Source organism: Diplotaxodon limnothrissa, linkage group LG6 (assembly GCF_057381915.1).
Source record: "Diplotaxodon limnothrissa isolate DT_005_m linkage group LG6, D_limnothrissa_male_GT1.1, whole genome shotgun sequence".
NCBI lineage: Eukaryota > Metazoa > Chordata > Actinopteri > Cichliformes > Cichlidae > Diplotaxodon > Diplotaxodon limnothrissa.
This window is the reverse complement of record NC_140601.1, coordinates 22,318,671-22,339,713: the sequence shown is the minus strand read 5'-3', so window position 1 is coordinate 22,339,713 and position 21,043 is coordinate 22,318,671. Positions and strand designations below refer to the sequence as shown.

Below are 21,043 nucleotides of genomic sequence, written 5' to 3'. Positions count from 1 at the left end.
TCGGTCACACGTTCCCTGTTTGAATAGGTGGAGGTTAGTATTTACGCTTGTTTTTATCTCTAGATTGTGAGTGTTAATCGCATTACCAGAAAACAAAACTGTACCACTGGTCTCATTGTCTATATGAATCACATCTCTGGCCTCACTGGCTTTGAAATAACTGTGCCAATTACAGTGACGCATGACAATTACAGCTCACCAAATGGGCTGAGGCTTCTTGAGGAAAACATTTTATTCTATCATAGTGAGTGAACACAACACCATCCACAGCCAGAGGCAGATAGCAGGGTTTTTTTCTTTTTTGTTGCTTTTTTTTATATAACTTGTGCAGGGATGATGGAAATAATATTAAAACAATGCGCATGAAATTGTTCATGTGACCATCATTAATTCAGCACTGTTCCAATTTCTCCCTCTGTATCCCATCAATAGTTGTCAAAAAACTATACATTTGAATACTGATAAGGTTTAAAGCCTTACCAGTATGAGAGTTGCTGGCTAGGCCTTATCCCTACCAGTGTAAGTGTAGTAGTTTAGTAGATGCGTTTGGTTTATGAATGCAGATTCCTAACCAAACTTGCAACCCTTGATATCGTTGTGGCAAGATCTGACAACTGCTGTTCACAAACGCTGTCCATCTAATCTGACTGAGCTGGAGCTGTTTTGCAAAGAAGAATGGGCAAGAATTGCAGTCGCTAGATGTGCAAAGCTGGTAGAGACATACCCTAAAAGACTGGCAGCTGTAATTGCAGCAAAAGGTGGTTCTACAAAGTATTGACTCAGGGGGCTGAATAATTACACACACCCCACTTTACAGTTATTTGTAAAAAAAAATGTTTGGAATCATGTATGATTTTCGTTCCACTTCTCACGTGTACACCACTTTGTGTTGGTCTTTCACGTGGAATTCCAATAAAATTGATTCATGTTTGTGGCTGTAATGTGACAAAATGTGGAAAAGTTCAAGGGGACCAAATACTTTTGCAAGCCACTGTATTTGAAGTTTACACAGCATCATGTGACCCAGAAAGAGTAATATTTCAAACTCTGCCACTCTGCGTTCCTGTTGCTGACACAGGTAACATTGTGGAGTAAAACTTAATATATATTACTTTGTGAATTAATAGTCACACTTTTGGTTTGCACGTTATGTAGCAGCTTTAAATGTCATGTAATAACGTGATAAAGTAAATACCATGTAATTAAATAATAAGCAGTACCCAAGTAATAGCTTAGTATTAACGATGTGTCTGTGTTATATTGTCTTAGAATGTAAGTAACAGGGCAATAAGGAAATGAAAACAATAAGTAAATGGGTGGATAATTGTAAGAGTGGTAAACAATGGCATTATATTTTTCCTGTTCTTTGTAGAGTTCTATCACCTGTCCCTCTAATGTCTCATGTCTCTTCGGAGAGTCTAAAGTTAACAAAGAAAGTAGAAAACCCCTGTCGAGATAACCATTATCTTTTAATATTTAGAATTTATCAAGTCAGCTAACAGAAAGTAAGGCAGCTCTGTCAAACCTGCTTCATACTACAGCATTGCTTGGGAGTGCTTTTATTTTTTGTTGTTGTTTTTTCTGTTTTCTTTTGAAACAGACTGTGTTGGGGAATTGTGGAAAGAATTGATCTGAAACTGGATAAAATGCAACTTTGTTGCTGTGATATATGATATCTTACTTTAATATCCAAAGTCTCTGTCTGTCTGTGTGTTTATTTTTTGCTTTGGTCGTCAGGAGTTGAGCAAACCACCTAGCAACAGGCTAAAATGATCCGTTTTTGTTATTTATGCATCACTAACGCTTTATAAAAGCCTCACATCATTTACATTTCACAACACTATGATCTAATTTATATCAGCAGAAGTTGAAATATCGATTGTATGTTATGGCACCATCACACCGCCTAGCAACCACTTAGCAAAGGGTTCAAATCTACCACCCCTTGTTTTTTTACTTCTCTCACTATGATTAAATAGCAGTTTGCTATCATCATGAGTAGGCCAAACAATGTTGTAACATGCAGGTGTAGTAGTGTCACACAATATAAATAATTGTGTTCAATATGCACATGCTTATTTTTTTTTATTTGTTTGTTTTGATTTTTTTTTGCCACAAAAGTGCAGAAAAAGTACCACAGATTTGGAAACCTTGTTCACAAACTTGTACTTGTTAAAATTTTCCGTCCGAGTGGGCCAACGTCATCGATTTGGAGATATTTTTGTGTTCACCTGTTGAATGTAAGTGCGTGCTTCTGTGCAGTTTTGCTGTGTGTTTGATTGTCTAAATGTAGCCGTCTTAATTTGAATCTTGTGGCTTAGAAATCAGGAACTGTGCAGATTGTGCTGTTTAAATCTTGTTAAACATGGCACAGGTGCGCACCGTGTTAGCTTTGAGGTTTGAGGCATTCATTGTACTTCCATAACTTCTCACTTAAAGTATGCTTAAGCTTAGAGGGTGAAAAAAATCCATCCCTACATGGTCACATTTAATTCCCTTCATCATTTTTCAACTGGAATGAGTGAAATTGCTCCTTACCATCAGCAACTTTGCTCATTAAGAGCACAGAGAACATTTAAATATTTCTATTTAAAACGCCTTCCCAGCAATTCCCAAAAGCCTATTTTACGCTTCTCCAGTAAGTGGATTAAACTGAATTAAAAATGAAAAGAAAAGGGGAGAGACTTTTTTGTAGTGCCTTTTATGTTTGGTGAAATATACCGTATGTTTTATATCAGACAAATAAGCACACTGCAGATTCATACACCTTTAGTGCAAGCTAGTTAATTGATTTAGTTCACTCTTCATGTCAGAATGAGGCGAGAGTGTGGAAGATGCTAATAAAATCACAAACATGGCTCTCTGGCCAAACTGCAATACCTCATTTGTCTTTTCCACAGTTTTTCTTATCTCTCTGTGCTCATTAGAGCTGTCTTCTCCTCTGTTGTCTTAAACTAGTCATAGTATCAGCACTTCAAAAATCCACTCCATTGATACACATTTGTTGCTTATTACTTCTAAAGCAGCTGAATGTTTTTTTCCCTAAAACACATAAAACAGTATGTCCTTCTCTTTGTCTCACCCAGTCCTTCTGTACATAAAGTCATTTTCTAATATCTATTCCGGATTCAAAGAAAATACTTTTCTATTTGTGCTACTGTAATGAAATCAAATGTGATGGTGGGTTTTTAGGCTTTTGTAGTGTTTGAAAAGAGACCCACAAATCTACAGTAAATGGCCACCTTTTTCTAGCTGGCAACTGGCTTTCTAGGTAAGCCTTTGCTTTTGTTATGATAATTTGCTACAGCACAAAGTCCATAAGAAGAAAAAAAAGTACATTATCATAGCTGGAATTCAATTATTGTGACACAACAGGAGATTACTTGGAAAGGTGGCCTGCTAAATATTTAAAACCTTCAGTCTGCATTTTTGGATATTAAACAATGTCTATTCATATTCAGCACAATTCATTTGAAGACACAAAAACATAAAGCTCTTCCATCAGGTCTAGCCAATGGGTACCGACAACAAAACCAACCATTTTTTATGGTCAGTAGGGACGTTTCTTTTGTTGCTTGGCTTTTGTCTGCCTCGAAAAGACTTTGATGAAATTGTTTCCCTTCGTCGGCATTGTGAATTGACAGGCTGAGCTCGCGTCCTTGCGCTGTAACACTGAAGCACACAGACATCTCTGAGCGAGCTCCCAGGTTACGCACACATACATACACTTCCCCGTGCCACATGGCAGCAAACACACAAACCGATCTGGGAGAGACAGGTCAGTCTCCGTGCCGGGTAAGCCGATGTGGAGTAGCTAATTGGTGTGCAGTGTGTGAATGGCATATTGTTGTTTATAAAGAGGTTTAGGGTGACATTCCAGAAGTGAACACAGACTGATGAAGAATGTGCTGCGAGACATTTTGAAGACAGTGGTAGCCATGTCCTTGGATAGAGAAACAGCACAGTCATAGCTGTGTTTTCTTATATATTTTCCTTTACTTAATCATAATCCTTCACCTATCATAGAAAAAAGTGATAAACCCATACCTCCTGTCTCTCTTTTGTTCTCTATCTCTACTTCCATTACCTCTTTCTTCCTGCAGTAATGCCCCGATTTGCTGAACAAGTGGAAGTAGCTATCGAGGCACTGAGTATGAATCCCCCACAGCCCTTTGAGGAGAACGAGTTCATTGATGCATCCCGTTTGGTCTACGATGGCGTCCGCGACGTCAGGAAAGCCGTCCTCATGATAAGGGTACGTCCATTATGTTCTGCAAGAGAGCAAAAGGGAAAGACTAGCTGAGATACTTTGAAATGCTTCTAGAGCTCAGCGATAGTGTCAAAGTGTTTTGAATTGCCCGTCAGAAAAAAAAAGCAAATTGCACCAATTTCCCATCTTCTTCTGTGTATTCAAAATATTTGATTGGGTTTTTTATTTTAAACATCTGAACAGTTTGCTCATTTCCTAATGTTGAGCTTATTTAGTTTGAATATATGCTTTTTTGCAGCTTCACTACCATTAGCATATTTTAAATTTGGTTTAAATATCTGTCTTGTTGAGGTAATAACCTGTGTTTTGTGGGGGGTTTCTATCATAAAACCTGTTACATTAAAAACTTCCTGAATCTACTGGTGAACATGACAAATTTGTGCTTTTTTGCTTTTCATCACAGGGACCTTATTCCTACTGAAAACTGTGCTGCTGTCTGTCTTGGGTGATAGTGGAAGTTTTGTGACAAAAATACATCCGCCCTAAGGATGAAGAAGCGCATAATTGAAATCTTCAATTCTCATTTGGAGTGTCACCACTGTCACATGATCTGTTTTATGAATCTGGCAGAACCCTTGACAGCGTGTCACGATAAAACGGCTCCATAACAACAAGATACCAGCTCTGCTGTTTCACGTACCAAATCTGATGTTACACCCCCACCCCCCCCCCACCCCAACTGTCCCTCCTCTTTCACCACGTAATTCATTTATTCAACTTTATGCAGGCTGGAAGGTTTCCCAGTTCAGCTTCGGAAAGAAAAAAATCTAATTATGGAAAATAATTTGATGTTAGTAAATAATGTAAAACAGGCAGCTTTGAACTGCCCGGGACCAGCTGGCTTTATAATCCTATCCAAGTACAATTACTTTCTGGGGAAACAACTTGGAAGATCCTTGCTTTCTCTGTCATCTGACTTCATTGTATAAATAGCAAATGTTGGTGCCACGTGTAATTTTTATTTTATTTTTTTTAAGTGTACTTTTTTAAATTTTTCCCCCACTTAGACCGAGTAATAGCTCCTTTAGAATTTTTACAGCACAGATCTCATGAGCAGTCAGCGGATTAAGAAACCAATTCTCCACAGTGTTTAAAAATTGAGGCTGAACTTGAGTAGAGTGGAAAGTTATTATGAAAGTTCTTGGAAACATAGTTTTTGTCCAGGCCTTTATGTACCCGCAGACACATGCACGCAGGAGTGCAGGGGGGGAAAGTAGTAAGTATTGCACAGAATGGAAGAGATATGAAACTGAACAATGGGTGGAGACTGCAATATAACCAATATTTACGCAGTGTCCCAGTCTCAGGAAACTGACCTACAGCCTTTCTCACCTAGAAAGTTCAAACTTACCAGACATTCAGATTAAAAATGAAATCAATGAAAGGAGCTGCTGTGATCTGATGGGGTTAAGTTGTTTCATGGCCTGTGTAAATGCTAAAATGTAATCGTAATAGCAGGCCTCTTTTATTGAAAGATCCTTAGGATTGTTAAAATCATTACAAGGTAAATAGCAGAAACCTATACACATAGCAACACAATCTCCAAGGTAACGCAACCTCTGAGTTGGCACCCCCACGCAATGACCTGATTGAAATCAATGAGGGGGCTGCTTTTGTTTTGTTTTTTATTACAGTCTTAATGTCTGTGTGATCACAGCTCTAATCAGACTTTTTTTTTTATTGACGAAAAGCAAAACCGATCATCTTCGCTGCTGCACATTCACACAGCTGGCTCTTTTCTTTTTTTTTTAAATTGGCTATCATGAATAACCTGTCTCACAAAGATAGTCAGCAACTGGTTCCCTTATCCTGGATATTTTACCCGAGACTTAAACAGCTGCACCAGCAATACACTGCATTTAATTTGTGACAGGATAACACTGTCATATCTATAAAATGAAAGTAAAGAAACAAGATCCTATAATTTAGTGAAGCTACCAACAAAAGAAATGATTAAAAAATGATTTTATGTTCAATAAAACAGTAAAATAAATGAATTGTATGCTAGCTAAATTGTAGGTGTTTGCAGTAGAATGAGTTGATAAAACATTTGCTTTTATAAAACCTATTACAAATGGATATGCACGAAATGGGCTATTATGAAACTATAAAGAAATTGTATTCCCACTATTGTGAGCAAACAAACTGACTTGAATTAAAGAATGGATAATGAAGCTCCATATGGCCTGAGATTTGTGTGAATAAATTATAAGTAGCAAATTTCCAGTGTGTAAATGCTCTTCCCTTTTGCCTTTTATTTCCTTAGTTCAACGATGCAATTAGGGCAGAATGGGCACATTTTTTATTTTTATTTAGAGAATAATCATATCACTGATTGAGTTGAAAGAAAATCATTCGCATTGTACTAAAATTAAGAAGGAAATTTAGCACAGCTAAATGTAGGCCTTCTAGCAACCTGTGGTACTTTTGTGGTCCTGTTTTATACTGTAAGTGCTCCTTTTGAGAAAAACTAAACTACTGTTAGTTTATTATAATACCGATATAAATAACCAGGCAACACTATGCACTTCACAAGCATAGCTGTGACAGAACTGTGAATACAGGCTGTCACCATGTAAGAATAATTTTACACAGATACATGTCTATATTTGATCCTCTGCTCCACAGAACCTAAGCCGCCCAGCTGTGTTATCATTGTGATGCTGTTAAAATTAATCCATCTGCGTTAGATCAACTACTTGCTTTGAAGTTACCTGGCAAACTAACAGCCTTTGTCATTGGGACGTCACTTAAAAGACAGCAGAGAGGAATAACGATGCTTATTAATGATTGAGTCACTCGCCTCGTACAGAAAACACAAAGTTATAAACAAACTGAAGCAGATATTCTCTCATTTCTTCTTCTTGCTAATTCCTCTGAATTCTTTATTTGATGAAACACACAGGGATTTTTCCCCAGCTTTGAAACTATTTTAGCTTTGAATTACATTAAGAACTTACAATCACTGCACAGCAGTTTTTAAATCTTATGCCAAAAAAAAAAAAGCAGTCAGGATTCAAACAGTAACTTAAGAGTTTGGCTAAAGACTTTAAGTCAAAATGTTTCAAAGAAAATTAATAATAACACTGATTATAATATTTAAGCGATTGAAACATATTGGCAGCATCTCTGTTATGCTCATTTGTAAAGAGTTTTGACTTTGAGCTTTTCTGTTTCACAAATACTCTGCTGCACCATCGCTTTCCGCCCCAAGCTGCTTCCTCCCCTTAACTGACTAAAACTTGGCTGCCCTTTTTGGCTTCCTTTTTAACATCATTCTGTATAAACTGCAGTTACAATCAATGATCTTGTGGAAATGGGTCCAGATATTTACCTGTGAATAATGCACAAATGCAAGTTGTTCACAGATTTATTCTCCTGCAGTTAAACAACATGCTTTGGGACATGTTACAGTAAATGTATTCGCAGATGACTTTCTCTTTCCTCCCAGTTATCTTTTTAGCACTCAGTAAATAATGCATAAATCATTATGGTTGTGAATTTGATTTGGAAATACCTATTGGATATGGTTTTTAATATGACGGAAGACCTTACGTAGGAAAATGGCAGAGACAATTAACTTTTCAGGGATCTTTAAGCCATTCTCTACGCATCAGAAGGACATGATTTCAGCACATTGGGGCTTGAAAGCAGAAAAAAATGCCCTTTTCAGCTGTCTATTTCAGTTTGTTCCCTGATCTCTGACTTTATCTCTGTCTTTGTGTTTGCTGCAGACACCAGAGGAGCTGGAAGATGATTCTGACTTTGAACAGGAGGACTATGATACTCGCAGCAGGACTAGTGTCCAGACTGAAGATGACCAGCTTATTGCTGGACAGAGTGCCCGGGTGAGTGGATGTTCACATCCCTTCTGTGCTGCAACTGCTCAAATGCACATCAACATCAAAGCTGACATAAAAAATAACATATATTTGTTTTGGGTAAAGAGTAGCAGAAATACCAAAGTGACTATAGTGTTGCTGCTTTGTATACATTCGTCCCCATTCCCTGTCTACTCATAAATTGATTCATCCAACTGTGTCCATTTACATAGCATATAAGTCCATTTAAATGGTCCTAACAAGCTGTATTATTTTAAATAAACACCGTTCCGGGATGGCAGGTGTAAAATTGCAATCACAAACACAAAAGTAATTACCAAATTCCCTTCAGACACTAGCCACAACACAAAATACAGTGCAGTGCTGAGCCAAGGCTTCAGTCGTGATCGCCATGGTCTGGGCTTTGTTTCACATTAGTGATTTTTCACTTGGGCCCAGCTTAAAGGACATTAAGAGGGTATCAGTGCTTGCTCCCCTCCAGCAACACACACAGAGACTAGCGGTGTGTTGCATGTTGAATGGATTGTGGATGGCAGGAGTGCGACTTGGCCCGACACCTCTCTCTGTGGCAGAGACCTGCATTATCCCGCCCGTGTCTCTCCACAGTGTGCACGCATGGGGCTAATGCATAAAAAGGGAGAAATAAAACACATCAAAACAGCAGCTTGTTATAACTGAATGTGCTACATGTGACATGTGGTGTCTGCTGACAGGTAAAACAAAACAGCTAACTCATGACTACTGAACCCTGTGCTGGACAGTAGCCTGTGTGACAGGAACTGACTCAGTTAGACATTTAGTCGCAGTAGTCTACTGGTCATGGCTTCAAAGTAAGGCCGTTATCTGGTTTTTTGTTTGTTTGTTTCTTATTTTTTCTGGGGTGGGTCATCTACTTATCAGAAGTTCAGTGGTTCGATCCTTGGCTCATCCAACCTGCACATCTCTGAACCCCGAGTTGACCCCAATGCATTCATTGTGTGCTTTAACATTAGGGCAAAAGTGCTTCAAACTACATAGAAAAAATGAATGTAAAAGTAGGTGAATGAGGATTGTAGTAGGAACGTGCTTTGAGTGCTCAAATTGAGTAGAAAAGCACTCTATAAGCACCAACTCATTTACCATTATTGCATTTTAGAAACTAACCCATAAGTGGAAGTTTTCTATGAGAACATGTTGTATAACTTTTCAATATCATCACATGATTCCTGCCAACAAACCCTTGAAAACAGAACCAAAAAAATCTTCTTCTTTTTTTTTTATCATTGCCTTGGGTTAGCTAAAGATTATTTTCATAGTTTAAAGAGAGAAATGCAGAAGGAAACAAATAGGCTCCTGTGGGCAAAGCTGCATATCATGTTGAACCATCCACCCACCCCAACCTCTTCCCTCCCACATTACGACTCTATGACACCATCTTGCTACTTCTGCCTTTGCACCTAAAAGATGGAAGTCACAATCAATACTGGAAGTGCTTGTGAGTGAAATTTAATTACAGCTCATATCAGGCATCTGATCGAACACCTGACACTGTTTTATTTCTTAATAAAGCACCCAGAACATCAAGAACTAGCAGCACGTAGAAGAAAATGTTTAAATGACTCAGGGAAATTCAAATGATATATTTTCCATCCTTAAAAACAGACCAATAATGTACACTTTATATACAAGCATGGAAGAATATTTTAGATTTGATTTCTGTCAAAAGAACAAATGTCAGTCAGTTCAAATGAAGAGTAAGAATTTATTCTAATTATGAGGATTAAGAACAGGCGCAGGCTTTTGGGTGCACAATAGCCGATCCAGCACTGTAGGGGTCCTGGGTGCGAAGTACTTTAAGTTTGCTGTATGTATACTCCCACTAAGGCACCCGCAGTGTAACGTTGCGTGGCCATCTGAGCTTAGATGCACCAGCCTTTGCACACAAAGGAGCTCCACAGCACCAAACTGTTAACTAGTTTTCCTGGCATTCAGCTGTGATTTGAGTGGGCAGCTCTTCTTGGAAACAGTCTGAAGTCACAACATGTCCCTTTATCATAACTTATTACTGCGATATAAGGATATAAGGTGGTTTAAATCAAAAAGCCATATATCACAGCGGGTTATCAAATGTGATTACTCGTATTTGTACGTTGAGTTTGCATCGTCATGTGCCTTCTTAGTATCTGGCGTGCTGACAAAGCCTCTCACATAGTTAATTGATATTGCCTGTTTTACTCATGGTTACTGTTATGCCCTCAGAGCTTAAACATGCATGAGGCAAGTGCATTCATAAAAGATGTTTTTGCTGTGAACCGCTGGTGATCTGCCCAGTCTGCCTCATCCAGTTGTGTCAGGATAGAGCTTGCTATCCTCTCACGGTCATGCCAAGTCCATGCTAGCGAGCTGTGTTTCTATTCAAAGAGACAAGAGAAAGCGTAATCTGGTTTTGCCATAGGAGTTGACACGAGCATACTGGGGTTTACAGTCACGATCCCTCCAAGGCCCTTCAGTATGTCGTATCACACACAGGACACAGGCATGATATCTTCAGTAAGTTCCTCAATCTCTTTCTTTCTCCAAAGAGAGGGGGGGGAAATCAAATTAAGTCTAGGGCAGTCCCAGGAGCCTTTGTTCCCCAGGCTTGTGTGGTGCTCTGCTTTTCACTTGTATTATACTTTTGCATAAAGCCAAGTTATTAAAGCAAACATGTATAATGAGGGGGCAGAAAAACACAGAGGCGAATTGGGTCTGTGTATAGTGTCTCTTTCTATCAGAACATGCCGAAGCAAACTCTGCTGCTATAACAAGCCACAGATAATGCACGGGGAGCCAAACATAAAGCACCCCAACACACGGCAAACATTTCTTAACACTGTGATTGGATAACAGCTGATAGGTCATCCATAAAATTGAACTCTGAGTGTCTGGGCAGTTTATTTCAAATGAAACAAATTAAAGTCATTTCAAGATGCCGCACTTGGTGAAGAAACCCGGAAAGCGCTCTAATCCCTGCAGACGTAGCCGAGCCGCAGAGTGTATTGGCACAGAACTCCCTCGGCCGGATTTGCCACTATGTTAAGCTCCAGAGGCCCGCTCCTTGTTGTTATCAGTAAAGTAGGGAAAGGGATTTGGGGATAAGTGAATTCTAGAGTGCAGGATAGAAGGAGGAGGAGGATACGACGGTGTGTGTGAGTGTGCGCGCGCTCATGTGTGTTTGGCGGGGGGGGTGCTTCACCAGGGGCCCTTCCTGCTCCCCTGACGTCCCAATTGGCTTGTGTGTTTACCCCTGTGCTTGCAGCTCTCTTTTGTGTTCAGAACCTCTTTCTCTCTCTTTTCCTCCCTGACGCACTCTCTTTTGTCACGCCGTTTTCAGAGTGAATCGGTATACTAACCAAATCCCTCACTTTCTCTCCCCAACTTCCCCTGATCCCTAATTTTAGAGAAGGAATTTTCACTCTAAATTGTTGAGTTCAAGAGACTTTTTGCTCCCTTTAGTTGTTTAGGAGAGCAGTTTCACTTCGTTTTATGTAGTTTCTACAAGCAGAAGATGGGGAGAAGGAAAAAAAACAAACATTTTTGGTGCATCTAGAGGATCGCTGATTCTCAATTTACATTTTTATTTCCCTGCCTCATTGCAGTGGCATTTTGCAAAACCATACCATACCATACCATGTGTTTCTCCTAATGGCGTACTCAGCCTTTTTGACACTGGCAGCATACCATTCAGTATAATAATAGAAATAAGTGAATTATTGATGCCTCAACAGTTGGGTGCAGGAAAGATGTGAACAGCAAAGATGATAATGACCACCTTCGAGACCTGAGGTCAGAGAGCTCTGCCTGTCACAGCACAAGCACCAGTGTCCCTATTACTGAGGCAGCACTCACAGTGCATTATATTTTTGGCCACACTAAGATGTGAACATGTAATCAGCAAGTCATATCCAAGGGGGGGCTATTGAATCGTCAGACCCCACCTGCTGAGAGCACAAGCACCTTTAACGAATCTGGTCTAAAATATCTTTTGTTGTTCTCAAGATTATATTTGTGAATACTTGAAGTATTATTCAGACTCATTTGAATTTAAGAACAGGTTGCAATTCAAATCAGCAACATAAATAAAACTTTCTTAGAGCTGAGAAACAGCAAGCGGTGTTACATAGAACAAAGCAAAAAAATCAGCCGAGAATTTCGAGAATATAAATGTAGAATGTGGCTAAGTGTTAATACTTGGCATTTAGACTTTGACCTTGTCATTTCCCACATGAACACACCTGAGGCTCAGCTCAGCAGGTTGTGACTTCCCCACCAGTGGACTGTGGGGTTTAAAAAGCTTTTGAAATGCTGTAAGAACAACTGTAACACCAGTGGCAGCGACATAGATTCAGGTCAGCGAGAAGGAAGCAGGTGTGCATGAAAAGAGTGAGCAGAGCAGTTCATGCAACATATTAGTATGGCCACCATCCAAGAATTTTAAACTCGATACTGATGCCCACAGAAATACTTGATCCTTGACACCATTTTTGATATCATGGAGGGGGGGATGACATGTAATTATGAGGCTTTTTTTTAAAAATTGTTTTAAAGATTAGAAGAAAACAGCAACATTTTTAAGTGGCTTACACAGTCCAAAAAATGTATATTAAAATAACTGTACGGTTATTTTAAGGCAATGTGTTAAGATGTGTTCAGATTAAGATTCTTAGGTAGTTTGGAAGAATAAATTGAAAATTAAAAACAGCTATATTTGAGGTTGTCTGAGGTGAGGCAGTGCCGTGCTGCTGGTGACTTGGCTCCATGTTTTCATTGCTGATAAAATAAAGTTGTTAAAGTAGGCTGTGACTGTTTCTGGGTGAGTTTCTTCCACGTCAAAATAATGCCAAAATAATAAAGAAAAATAGACACAGTATCCTTGTTTAATTGGCATAAATTCGTCCCATTTGAATGTATTAACTTTTTTATCATGTAGCACAGTTTTTACGATTTCTGCAAATTGCCATCCATAAAAAAATCATCATTGGGATGCTATGCGACACAGACACCGCTTTAAGAACCACTCGTGACTCTAATAAAATAATACAAATCTCCTTGGTGAACTAACATTTGGACGTGTTTTTGATGTGTTGACGAGCGAGTGCAAAGTCGATGTTCAGCCAGTCAGCGGTGCCGAGGACCCAGAGCCCCTGAGCAACGCGCGCAGGCATACCTGCAGTGCGAATAGAAGTTTGCCCTGCTGGAATCACTTGTGTGATTTAAATGGTTTATTCCTCATTGTGCAGTCTGAATACATAGTAACTTGGTATTTGTTTTAAGTATGAGCAGTGTTTTCACCCCACATGCTGTTAAATGGGATTTGCTTCAGCTCTGTTGTTTGTGTGTCTTGGCACAAGCAGCAGAGGAAATCTACACTGGGCTTGAGGGGGCTGGTTTTGCTTGTTTGTTTATGCCGTATGGGCTTTTTTTCTTTCTTTTCTTTTTTCAAGCTAACCGCCATCAAAGCTTTGCAGCACCCCGCTCACAAAGTGATCAGTAGGCCAAAGCTCATGGACGCATCTGCTGGCCTCTGATGAGAAAATTGTGCCTCCATGCTTCCCTATTTCTGTCTGTAATTTCAATTTTCTCTTTTTCATTGTTGGCCCTCTCCCCTATGCTTATTCGCTTTCAAACAATTTCAAGAAGACAAGTCGTCTATGGTTTTTCCCCCCTCCCGTTTCCCTCCTCACGCATCTACCAGGGGCACTGAGCAAAGTGACGCACTCGCTCATCAAGCTCGCCCCACACCCCCACACACCAGCTTTGCTGTGAGAGAGGGAATAAGGAAGAGGGAAAGGGAGGAGTAGGGTGATTATTTCATTAAGAGAATGGCAGTTCTTGGAGGGCAGTCAATAATAGATGAGGTTAAAAAACAATGGTGACTTTCCTTTTTTCACTGTACTCGTTTTCTCTCTCACCCTCTCGAGTCAATAGAATCGACCTAATGGAAACCAGGTTACTCTTCCTTCCATCTCACCTCCCTGACATAATGTTGAACAAATGCATTATTCATTCTCTGGTCTAAGAAGCGAGGTAATTATACATTTATCTCCCAAATACTACTGGGTCCTTACTGCTCCTGTGACCTTGCCACAAGATTTATGCCATTTTGGACCTGCCCCCAAAGGCCGCTGAGAGAGCAAATGTATTCTCTTGGAAGGAGAAAAAAAAATGAAGGCGAATAAAAAAAATGGATTTGCTTTTTATGGATATAAGATGTCAAGTGGTTTGAAAAGTTCCAGTCATTAAATATAAAGTTTAGAACTTTATTTTGAAGTGTTTCAGAGGAGCAAGTCATCAGACCCCAGATTTAATGTTTAACTTTTGTCCAAGTTTTTGTTGAGTGGATAAAAAAGTGTACCAGAAGGGAAAAAAATGAACAAATGGTGCAACAGCTCTTTTATAAATGCCCTCTATGCTGTTTCTCTTAGCATAATCCCCCTTTCTTTCTCATTTCCTTCTCATTCTCTCCTTCCCAACTTTAGCTCTCTCCTTTATTTTCTCCACTGTTTTTTCCCTCATGAGCCATCTTCCCAATTTATTCAGCTCAAATGTACCCTTTCATAATATCTTCCTCCTCCTCTAATGCTTTTTGCTTCCTTCATACTCCCGTGTTGCCTGCAGGCCATCATGGCACAGCTTCCCCAGGAGGAGAAGGCAAAGATTGCTGAGCAGGTGGAGAGCTTCAGACAGGAAAAGTGCAAGTTAGACGCAGAAGTTGCCAAGTGGGACGACAATGGCAACGACATCATTGTGCTCGCCAAGCAGATGTGCATGATCATGATGGAGATGACAGATTTCACCAGGTAAGAGTGACACACAGTGGACATTTTTATTTTAAATGTGAAAATTATGCAGATGGAGATTGTTTGAAAAGCAAACTATATTCTGTTTTGTTGAAGGCAAAAAAAGCACTTTGTTATGATCAGACTGTAATGGTTGTCATGGTTCAGAGACGGGCTATATGTTGACTCCTGCTTTTTTTTAAAGCCATCCTTAATCTGAGCGTTCAGACAGTCACATTAACCCTGCCACAGTACTTAAGCCACCTGTAGTTCGTGATCCGTAGGTGTCCTCAGGACCACATTTTGCCACGATGACACTTACTCACGCGCACAAACACTCACAAGGTGAAAACAATACCGGTCACACCATTGCGGCTGGTGAAAATCAGAACCATGATTAGTCATGAGTGTTTGTGACTGCGGTGCTGTGACTGCACCGTTATTACTTGGCAGTGACCCCGTTGACTCACGCTGGCATGAACAAACTGAATGGAAGTTTCAACTTCCAGTGACTAAAAATGAGACATCAGTGAGAGGCAGGCACAGTTCTCTTATCCACATTAACTCTCCCCTTTGTTGCAAAAAAGAAAGAAAAAACCCCCAAGTTAGATCACAAACGATCTGGTTTCCTCTCCTGTATTTTTTCCCTTTTACCGTAACTTCTCTGAAAATTCATGTTTTGCTTTTAAAGCATAAATTGTTTCCTTCTTGGAGAGTGCTTCAAAGCATGTCTCCAAGATGGATCATTAGGGATACAGGTAGACTGTATTTGTTTCATCCATTATCTGGGAATGTCTTTGTTATTGTATTGTGTCATATTTTTAATGCCACAAACAGCAAATTAGCTTCCCTACATGCCTGTGCAGCACTGGGGTGAGCGCAGTCTTTAAAGGGAAGCTCTGCATGCCTCCTGCCTCTGCAACTCCACCCACCATCCCTTTTTTCCCTTCTTCTCTCCTTGAATTTTCCCAGAGGCAAAGGCCCCCTGAAGAACTCCTCAGATGTGATCAACGCGGCTAAGAAAATTGCAGAGGCTGGTTCGAGGATGGACAAATTGGCCCGTGCTGTTGCAGATCAGGTAGCTTTGCAACTCAGTTTGTGTCTGCTTAGTTTAATTTTTTGCCATTATACACGTACTTTGTATCAGACTAAATGTGTCTCTGACTGTGTCACGGTTTCTGGCGGAGGAGCAAATTGTGAATAAGCCGGCATGGCCGATGGAAATCTTTACTGTGGGCATTGATGAGCCTTGCCGAAGCAGCAGGGTGTGTTTCTGCATGACTTTGTCTCCCAAAGGGACCAACACTGAGAGAGCAAGACAGCAGAACCAAGTTGTGTCTCTAATATAATTAGCTCCCAACCGAGGTGTTGCATTCATTATCAGATGAGTACCTCTCTAAAACACGCTGACAGACCATTTTCAATATCTAATCAATCAGCGCTGCACCGGGGGAAGATGGAAGTGAAAAGCAATACTGTTGTGTATGTGTGTGTACAGCAAATGAAGTGGGAGGTATTTCAAAATGCTAGCAGCACTCCAGGTAATGCATAATGTTCTTCTTCATTTCATCTGTCTCTAATAAGAAGTGAGAATTAACTTAGGCTCAAGACTCACTGATTCATTAAGGCAGCCTGTTGTCATTGTAATTGCTGCTGCTGTTAGCTAGCAAACCTTTGGAATAATTATTGTTGGTTTCACTAACACACACTGGGCTTCCATCCATTGCTGCTTAGCTGAAGAAATGAAGCTAAATTTTAGAGTGAAATCTTTTTCTGAAGCCTCCATAAAGAAATCAGAAATCAGAAATCAGAAATCAGAATGGGTTTATTGCCAGATGTTGAGGTTTACAACATTAGGAAATTGCTGCGGTGCTTCAGTGCAGACAATAAGAATTAAAGTGCTATGTAGAAAGAAAGATATGTGCATGAGATATACATGAGATATATACATGAGAATAAGAATTATGAGTGCTACGTAGAAAGATATATACATGAGTGCAGGTGGTGATCAGTGCCAAACATGAAATGATGCAGTGACACAGCGTAGGGTCATGTGATAGTGGCGGGGACAGTCATGTGGTTATTGTTCATGTGTCCAACAGCAGAGGGGAAGAAACTGTTCTTGTGGCGAGAGGTTCTGGTGCGAATGGACCGGAGCCTCCTGCCTGAGGGGAGCAGGTCAAACAGACTGTGTCCAGGGTGAGAAGGGTCAGCTGAGATCCGGGCTGCACGCCGCAGTGTCCTGGAGGTGTACAGGTCCTGCAGAGATGGGAGTCTGCAGCCAATCACCTTCTCAGCAGAGCGCACAACACGCTGCAGTCTCTGTTTGTCCCTGATAGTGGCTCCAGCGTACCACACGGTGATGGAGGAGGTGAGGATGGACTCGATGATTGCAGTGTAGAATTGCATCATCGTCCGTGTTGGCAGGTTGAATTTCTTCAGCTGCCTCAGGAAGTACATCCTCTGCTGGGCCTTCTTGATGACGGAGGTGATGGTGGGCTCCCACTTCAGGTCCTGGGTGATGGTGGTACCCAGGAAGCGGAATGAGTCCACAGAGGTGATGGGGGTGTCAGTCAGGATGATGGGGGGGAGTGGGGCTGTGTGCTTCCTGAAGTCCACAATAATCTCCACTGTCTTCTGGGCATTCAGCACCAGGTTGTTGTGGCTGCACCAAGACACCAGACGTTCAACCTCTCTCCTGTAGGCAGACTCGTCCCCGTCCGAGATGAGCCCAATGACGGTGGTGTCATCTGCAAACTTGATTAGCTTGACAGACTGGTGGGTGGAGGTGCAGCAGTTGGTGTACAGGGAGAAGAGCAGAGGAGAAAGAACACAGCCCTGAGGGGAGCCGGTGCTGATGGTCCAGGAGTCCGAGACATTCTTTCCCAGCCTCACGTGCTGCTTCCTGTCCGTCAGGAAGTCAGTGATCCACCGGCAGATGGGATCAGGCACATTCATCTGGGAAAGCTTGTCTCGGAGATGGTCTGGAAGGATGGTGTTGAAGGCAGAGCTGAAGTCCACAAACAGGATCCTGGCGTAGGTTCCTGGGGAGTCCAGATGCTGCAGGATGAAGTGTAGGGCCATGTTGATGGCGTCGTCTACAGACCTGTTGGCTCTATATGCAAACTGCAGGGGGTCCAGGAGGGGGGCCGTGAGGGTCTTGAGATAGGAGAGAACTAGGCGCTCAAATGACTTCATGACCACAGATGTCAGAGCCACGGGTCTGTAGTCATTTAGTCCAGTGATCCTAGGTTTCTTGGGGACAGGGATTATAGTAGAGGACTTGAAGCAGGCAGGCACATGACATGCCTGCAGTGAGGAGTTGAAGATGCCAGAAAACACTGGGGCCAGCTCGTTTGCACAGTGTCTGAGGGTGGCAGGAGACACACCGTCTGGGCCGGGAGCTTTCCGAGCATTCAGGTTCTTAAACTGCTTCCTCACATCTGCTTCATGAATATGAAGAGTTGTGGTGGGAGGAGTTGGTGTGAAATCCTCTTTTGTGTGGGGTGAGGGGGCGGGTGTTGCAGGTGAGCAGTTTGAAGGTGGTGATGGCTCTATGGAGGGGGGGGAGGTGGGGGAATGGGTGTCCAAAGTGTCTCTATTGTTGGGGCCGTTGGAGGTGTGAAGGCTGCCTGATGGCTCGTCAAAACGGCAGTAAAAGTCGTTAAGGGTGTTGGCTAAGAGCAAGTCATCAGTGGAGTGGGGGGTTTTAGGCTTGTAGTTTGTAATATTCCTAAAACCTTTCCACACAGAGGCCGAGTCATTCTCTGAGATCTGCTGCTGCATCTTCTCAGAGTGCTGATGTTTGGCAATGTCCACTTCCTTAGTGAACTTGTACTTGGCCTCTCTGTAGCAGTCCCTGTCTCCGCTTCTGAACGCCTTACTCTTTTCCAGCCACAGCTTTTTGAGTTTAGGGGTAAACCAGGGTTTGTCATTGTTATAACTCACCCTGGTGCGTGATGGCACAATGCTGTCCTCACAGAAGTGGATATAGGAGGTGACAGTGTCCGTAAACTCGTCCAAGCTGTTAGAAGCAGCCTTCATTGTGTCCCAGTCTGTAGACTCCAAACACGTGCGAAGCTCCTCCACAGCCTCGTTGCTCCACAGTTTTTTAGTCCTCACGACAGGTTTGGAGAGCTTCAGCCTCTGTCTGTACGCGGGGATTAGGTGGATCATGACGTGGTCAGAAAGTCCGAGTGAAGCGCGCGGCACCGCGCGATAGGCCCCGCTGATCGTGCTGTAGCAGTGGTCTAATGTCCTCTCCTCTCTGGTCGGGCATTTAATATACTGCTTATATTTTGGAAGCTCATGGCTCAGATTGGCTTTGTTAAAGTCCCCAAGAGCAATGATGAGAGAGTCCGGGAATGTCCGCTCCGTGTGGAGAATCTGCTCCGCGAGTGCGCACTGAGCTGCCTGCGCATCTGCGTCCGGCGGGATGTAAACAGCGGTCAGGATGAATGAAGCAAACTCCCGCGGAGAGTAAAACGGTTTGCAGTGAATAAAAAGATATTCCAGAGAGGGAGAGCAGTGCTGAGCAATCACTGTTACATCTGTGCACCAGCCACTATTGATGTAGAAGCAGACACCTCCACCTTTGGTTTTACCGGAGAGAGCGGCCTGCCGGTCCGCGCGCAGCAGATGAAAGCCCTCCAGCTTGAGCGCGCAGTCCGGGATGTCCTCGCAGAGCCACGACTCCGTAAAACATAAGACACAGGAGGAGGCAAAGTCTCTGTTCATGCTTCTCATCAGGGCCAGTTCGTCTATCTTATTCCAGAGTGAGCGTACATTAGAAAGGAAGATCCCAGGAAGGGCCGTTCTCAGTCCGCGTTTCCTCAAACGCACGAGTGCGCCGGCTCGCTTACCTCTCTTTCGACGTCTCACTTTCCTGATCAGAGTCAGCAGTAAATCTGCCGCAGATGCGACAAATATTGGAAATAAATCCACAGGCGTTGTAGTCCTGCAGTTAAGGAGCTCTTCTCTGGTGTAAGAATATCCAGAGGAGTGCCCAGACACAGAAGAAATGCACAAAAACAAGACAAAAGTAACGCACTGAAGCACCAGGGCATCCATACGCGGCGCCATCTTGGTATTTGTCATGCATCATCACACACAGCCACGTTAGTGAAAAGCACAAGGTTTTTATAAGTATAATCTCTATACTTAAAGTTTATTTTATATGTTATATGCATAATAAGTGTGTACATCCATGAAAACTGACCAGATAACATTGCCACATACACTCACTAACCACTATATTATGTATTATTCAACTTTATTCACTTTGTTGTTCATTTTATTGTCCAGTTGCTTGTTAATGTCAATATCTGATCAGCTAGTCCCATGGTAGCAGCTCAGTATGTTTAGGCAAGGTCAAGACAAGCTTTGAAGTTGAAACGGAGCATCAGAGAGGGATTTGCAGAAGGTGATTTCAATGCCTTTAAATGTCGCATGGTTGTTGGTGTCAGGCGAGAGGGTCTGAGTATTTCAGAAACTGCTGATCTACTGGGATTTTCCCACACAACCGTCTCTAGGGTTTATAGGGAATGATCTATAAGATATTTACTGCTGCTCCCCCAGAAAATATCTAAGGAGCAGCAAGTCTCTGGGTGAAAATGTTTTGTTGATGCCAGAGGTTGGAGGAGAATAATCGGACTGCTCTGAGTTGATAGGAAGGCAAAAGTAACAAAATAACCAGTCACTACAACCAAGGTATTCAGAAGAGCATCTCTGAAATACACATTGAACCTTGAAAAGGCTGTGCTACAGCAGCAGAAGGGCACACTGGCTGCCACTCCAGCTAAGAACAGTAAGTTGAGGCTACACACAGGCTCACCAAACTGGACAATGGAAGACTGGAAAAAAGTTGCCTCATCTGATGAGTCTTGATTTCTGCTGCAGCATTCAGATGATGAACGAGAGAGTCAGCAGCTCAGGCTGGTGATGCTGATGTAATGGTGTGGAGATATTTTCTTTGCAGACTTTTAGTACCAAAGGTCTTTAAATGAGAAAACCCTTTTGTTGTGGCCTATGACCTAACCTTCTGGAAAATTAAAATATGCTGAAAAGCTATTTAGATGTCCGACATCTTAAAAAAGACCAAAAAAAGGAGAAAAGAAATAACCTTTGTAACATTT

General features: G+C 41.7%; 1 protein-coding gene across 1 annotated transcript in view; it reads left to right on the top strand.

Moving 5' to 3' along the window:
• The window catches only part of ctnna2 (catenin (cadherin-associated protein), alpha 2), a 358,241-nt gene that overhangs the window by 324,574 nt on the left and 12,624 nt on the right, over positions 1–21,043 (top strand). The window contains exons 13-16 of the mRNA XM_085355934.1: positions 4,104–4,255; positions 8,005–8,118; positions 14,749–14,930; positions 15,882–15,987. Coding sequence (XP_085212060.1) covers positions 4,104–4,255; positions 8,005–8,118; positions 14,749–14,930; positions 15,882–15,987 — 554 coding nt within the window. The remainder of the gene's footprint in view (positions 1–4,103; positions 4,256–8,004; positions 8,119–14,748; positions 14,931–15,881; positions 15,988–21,043) is intronic.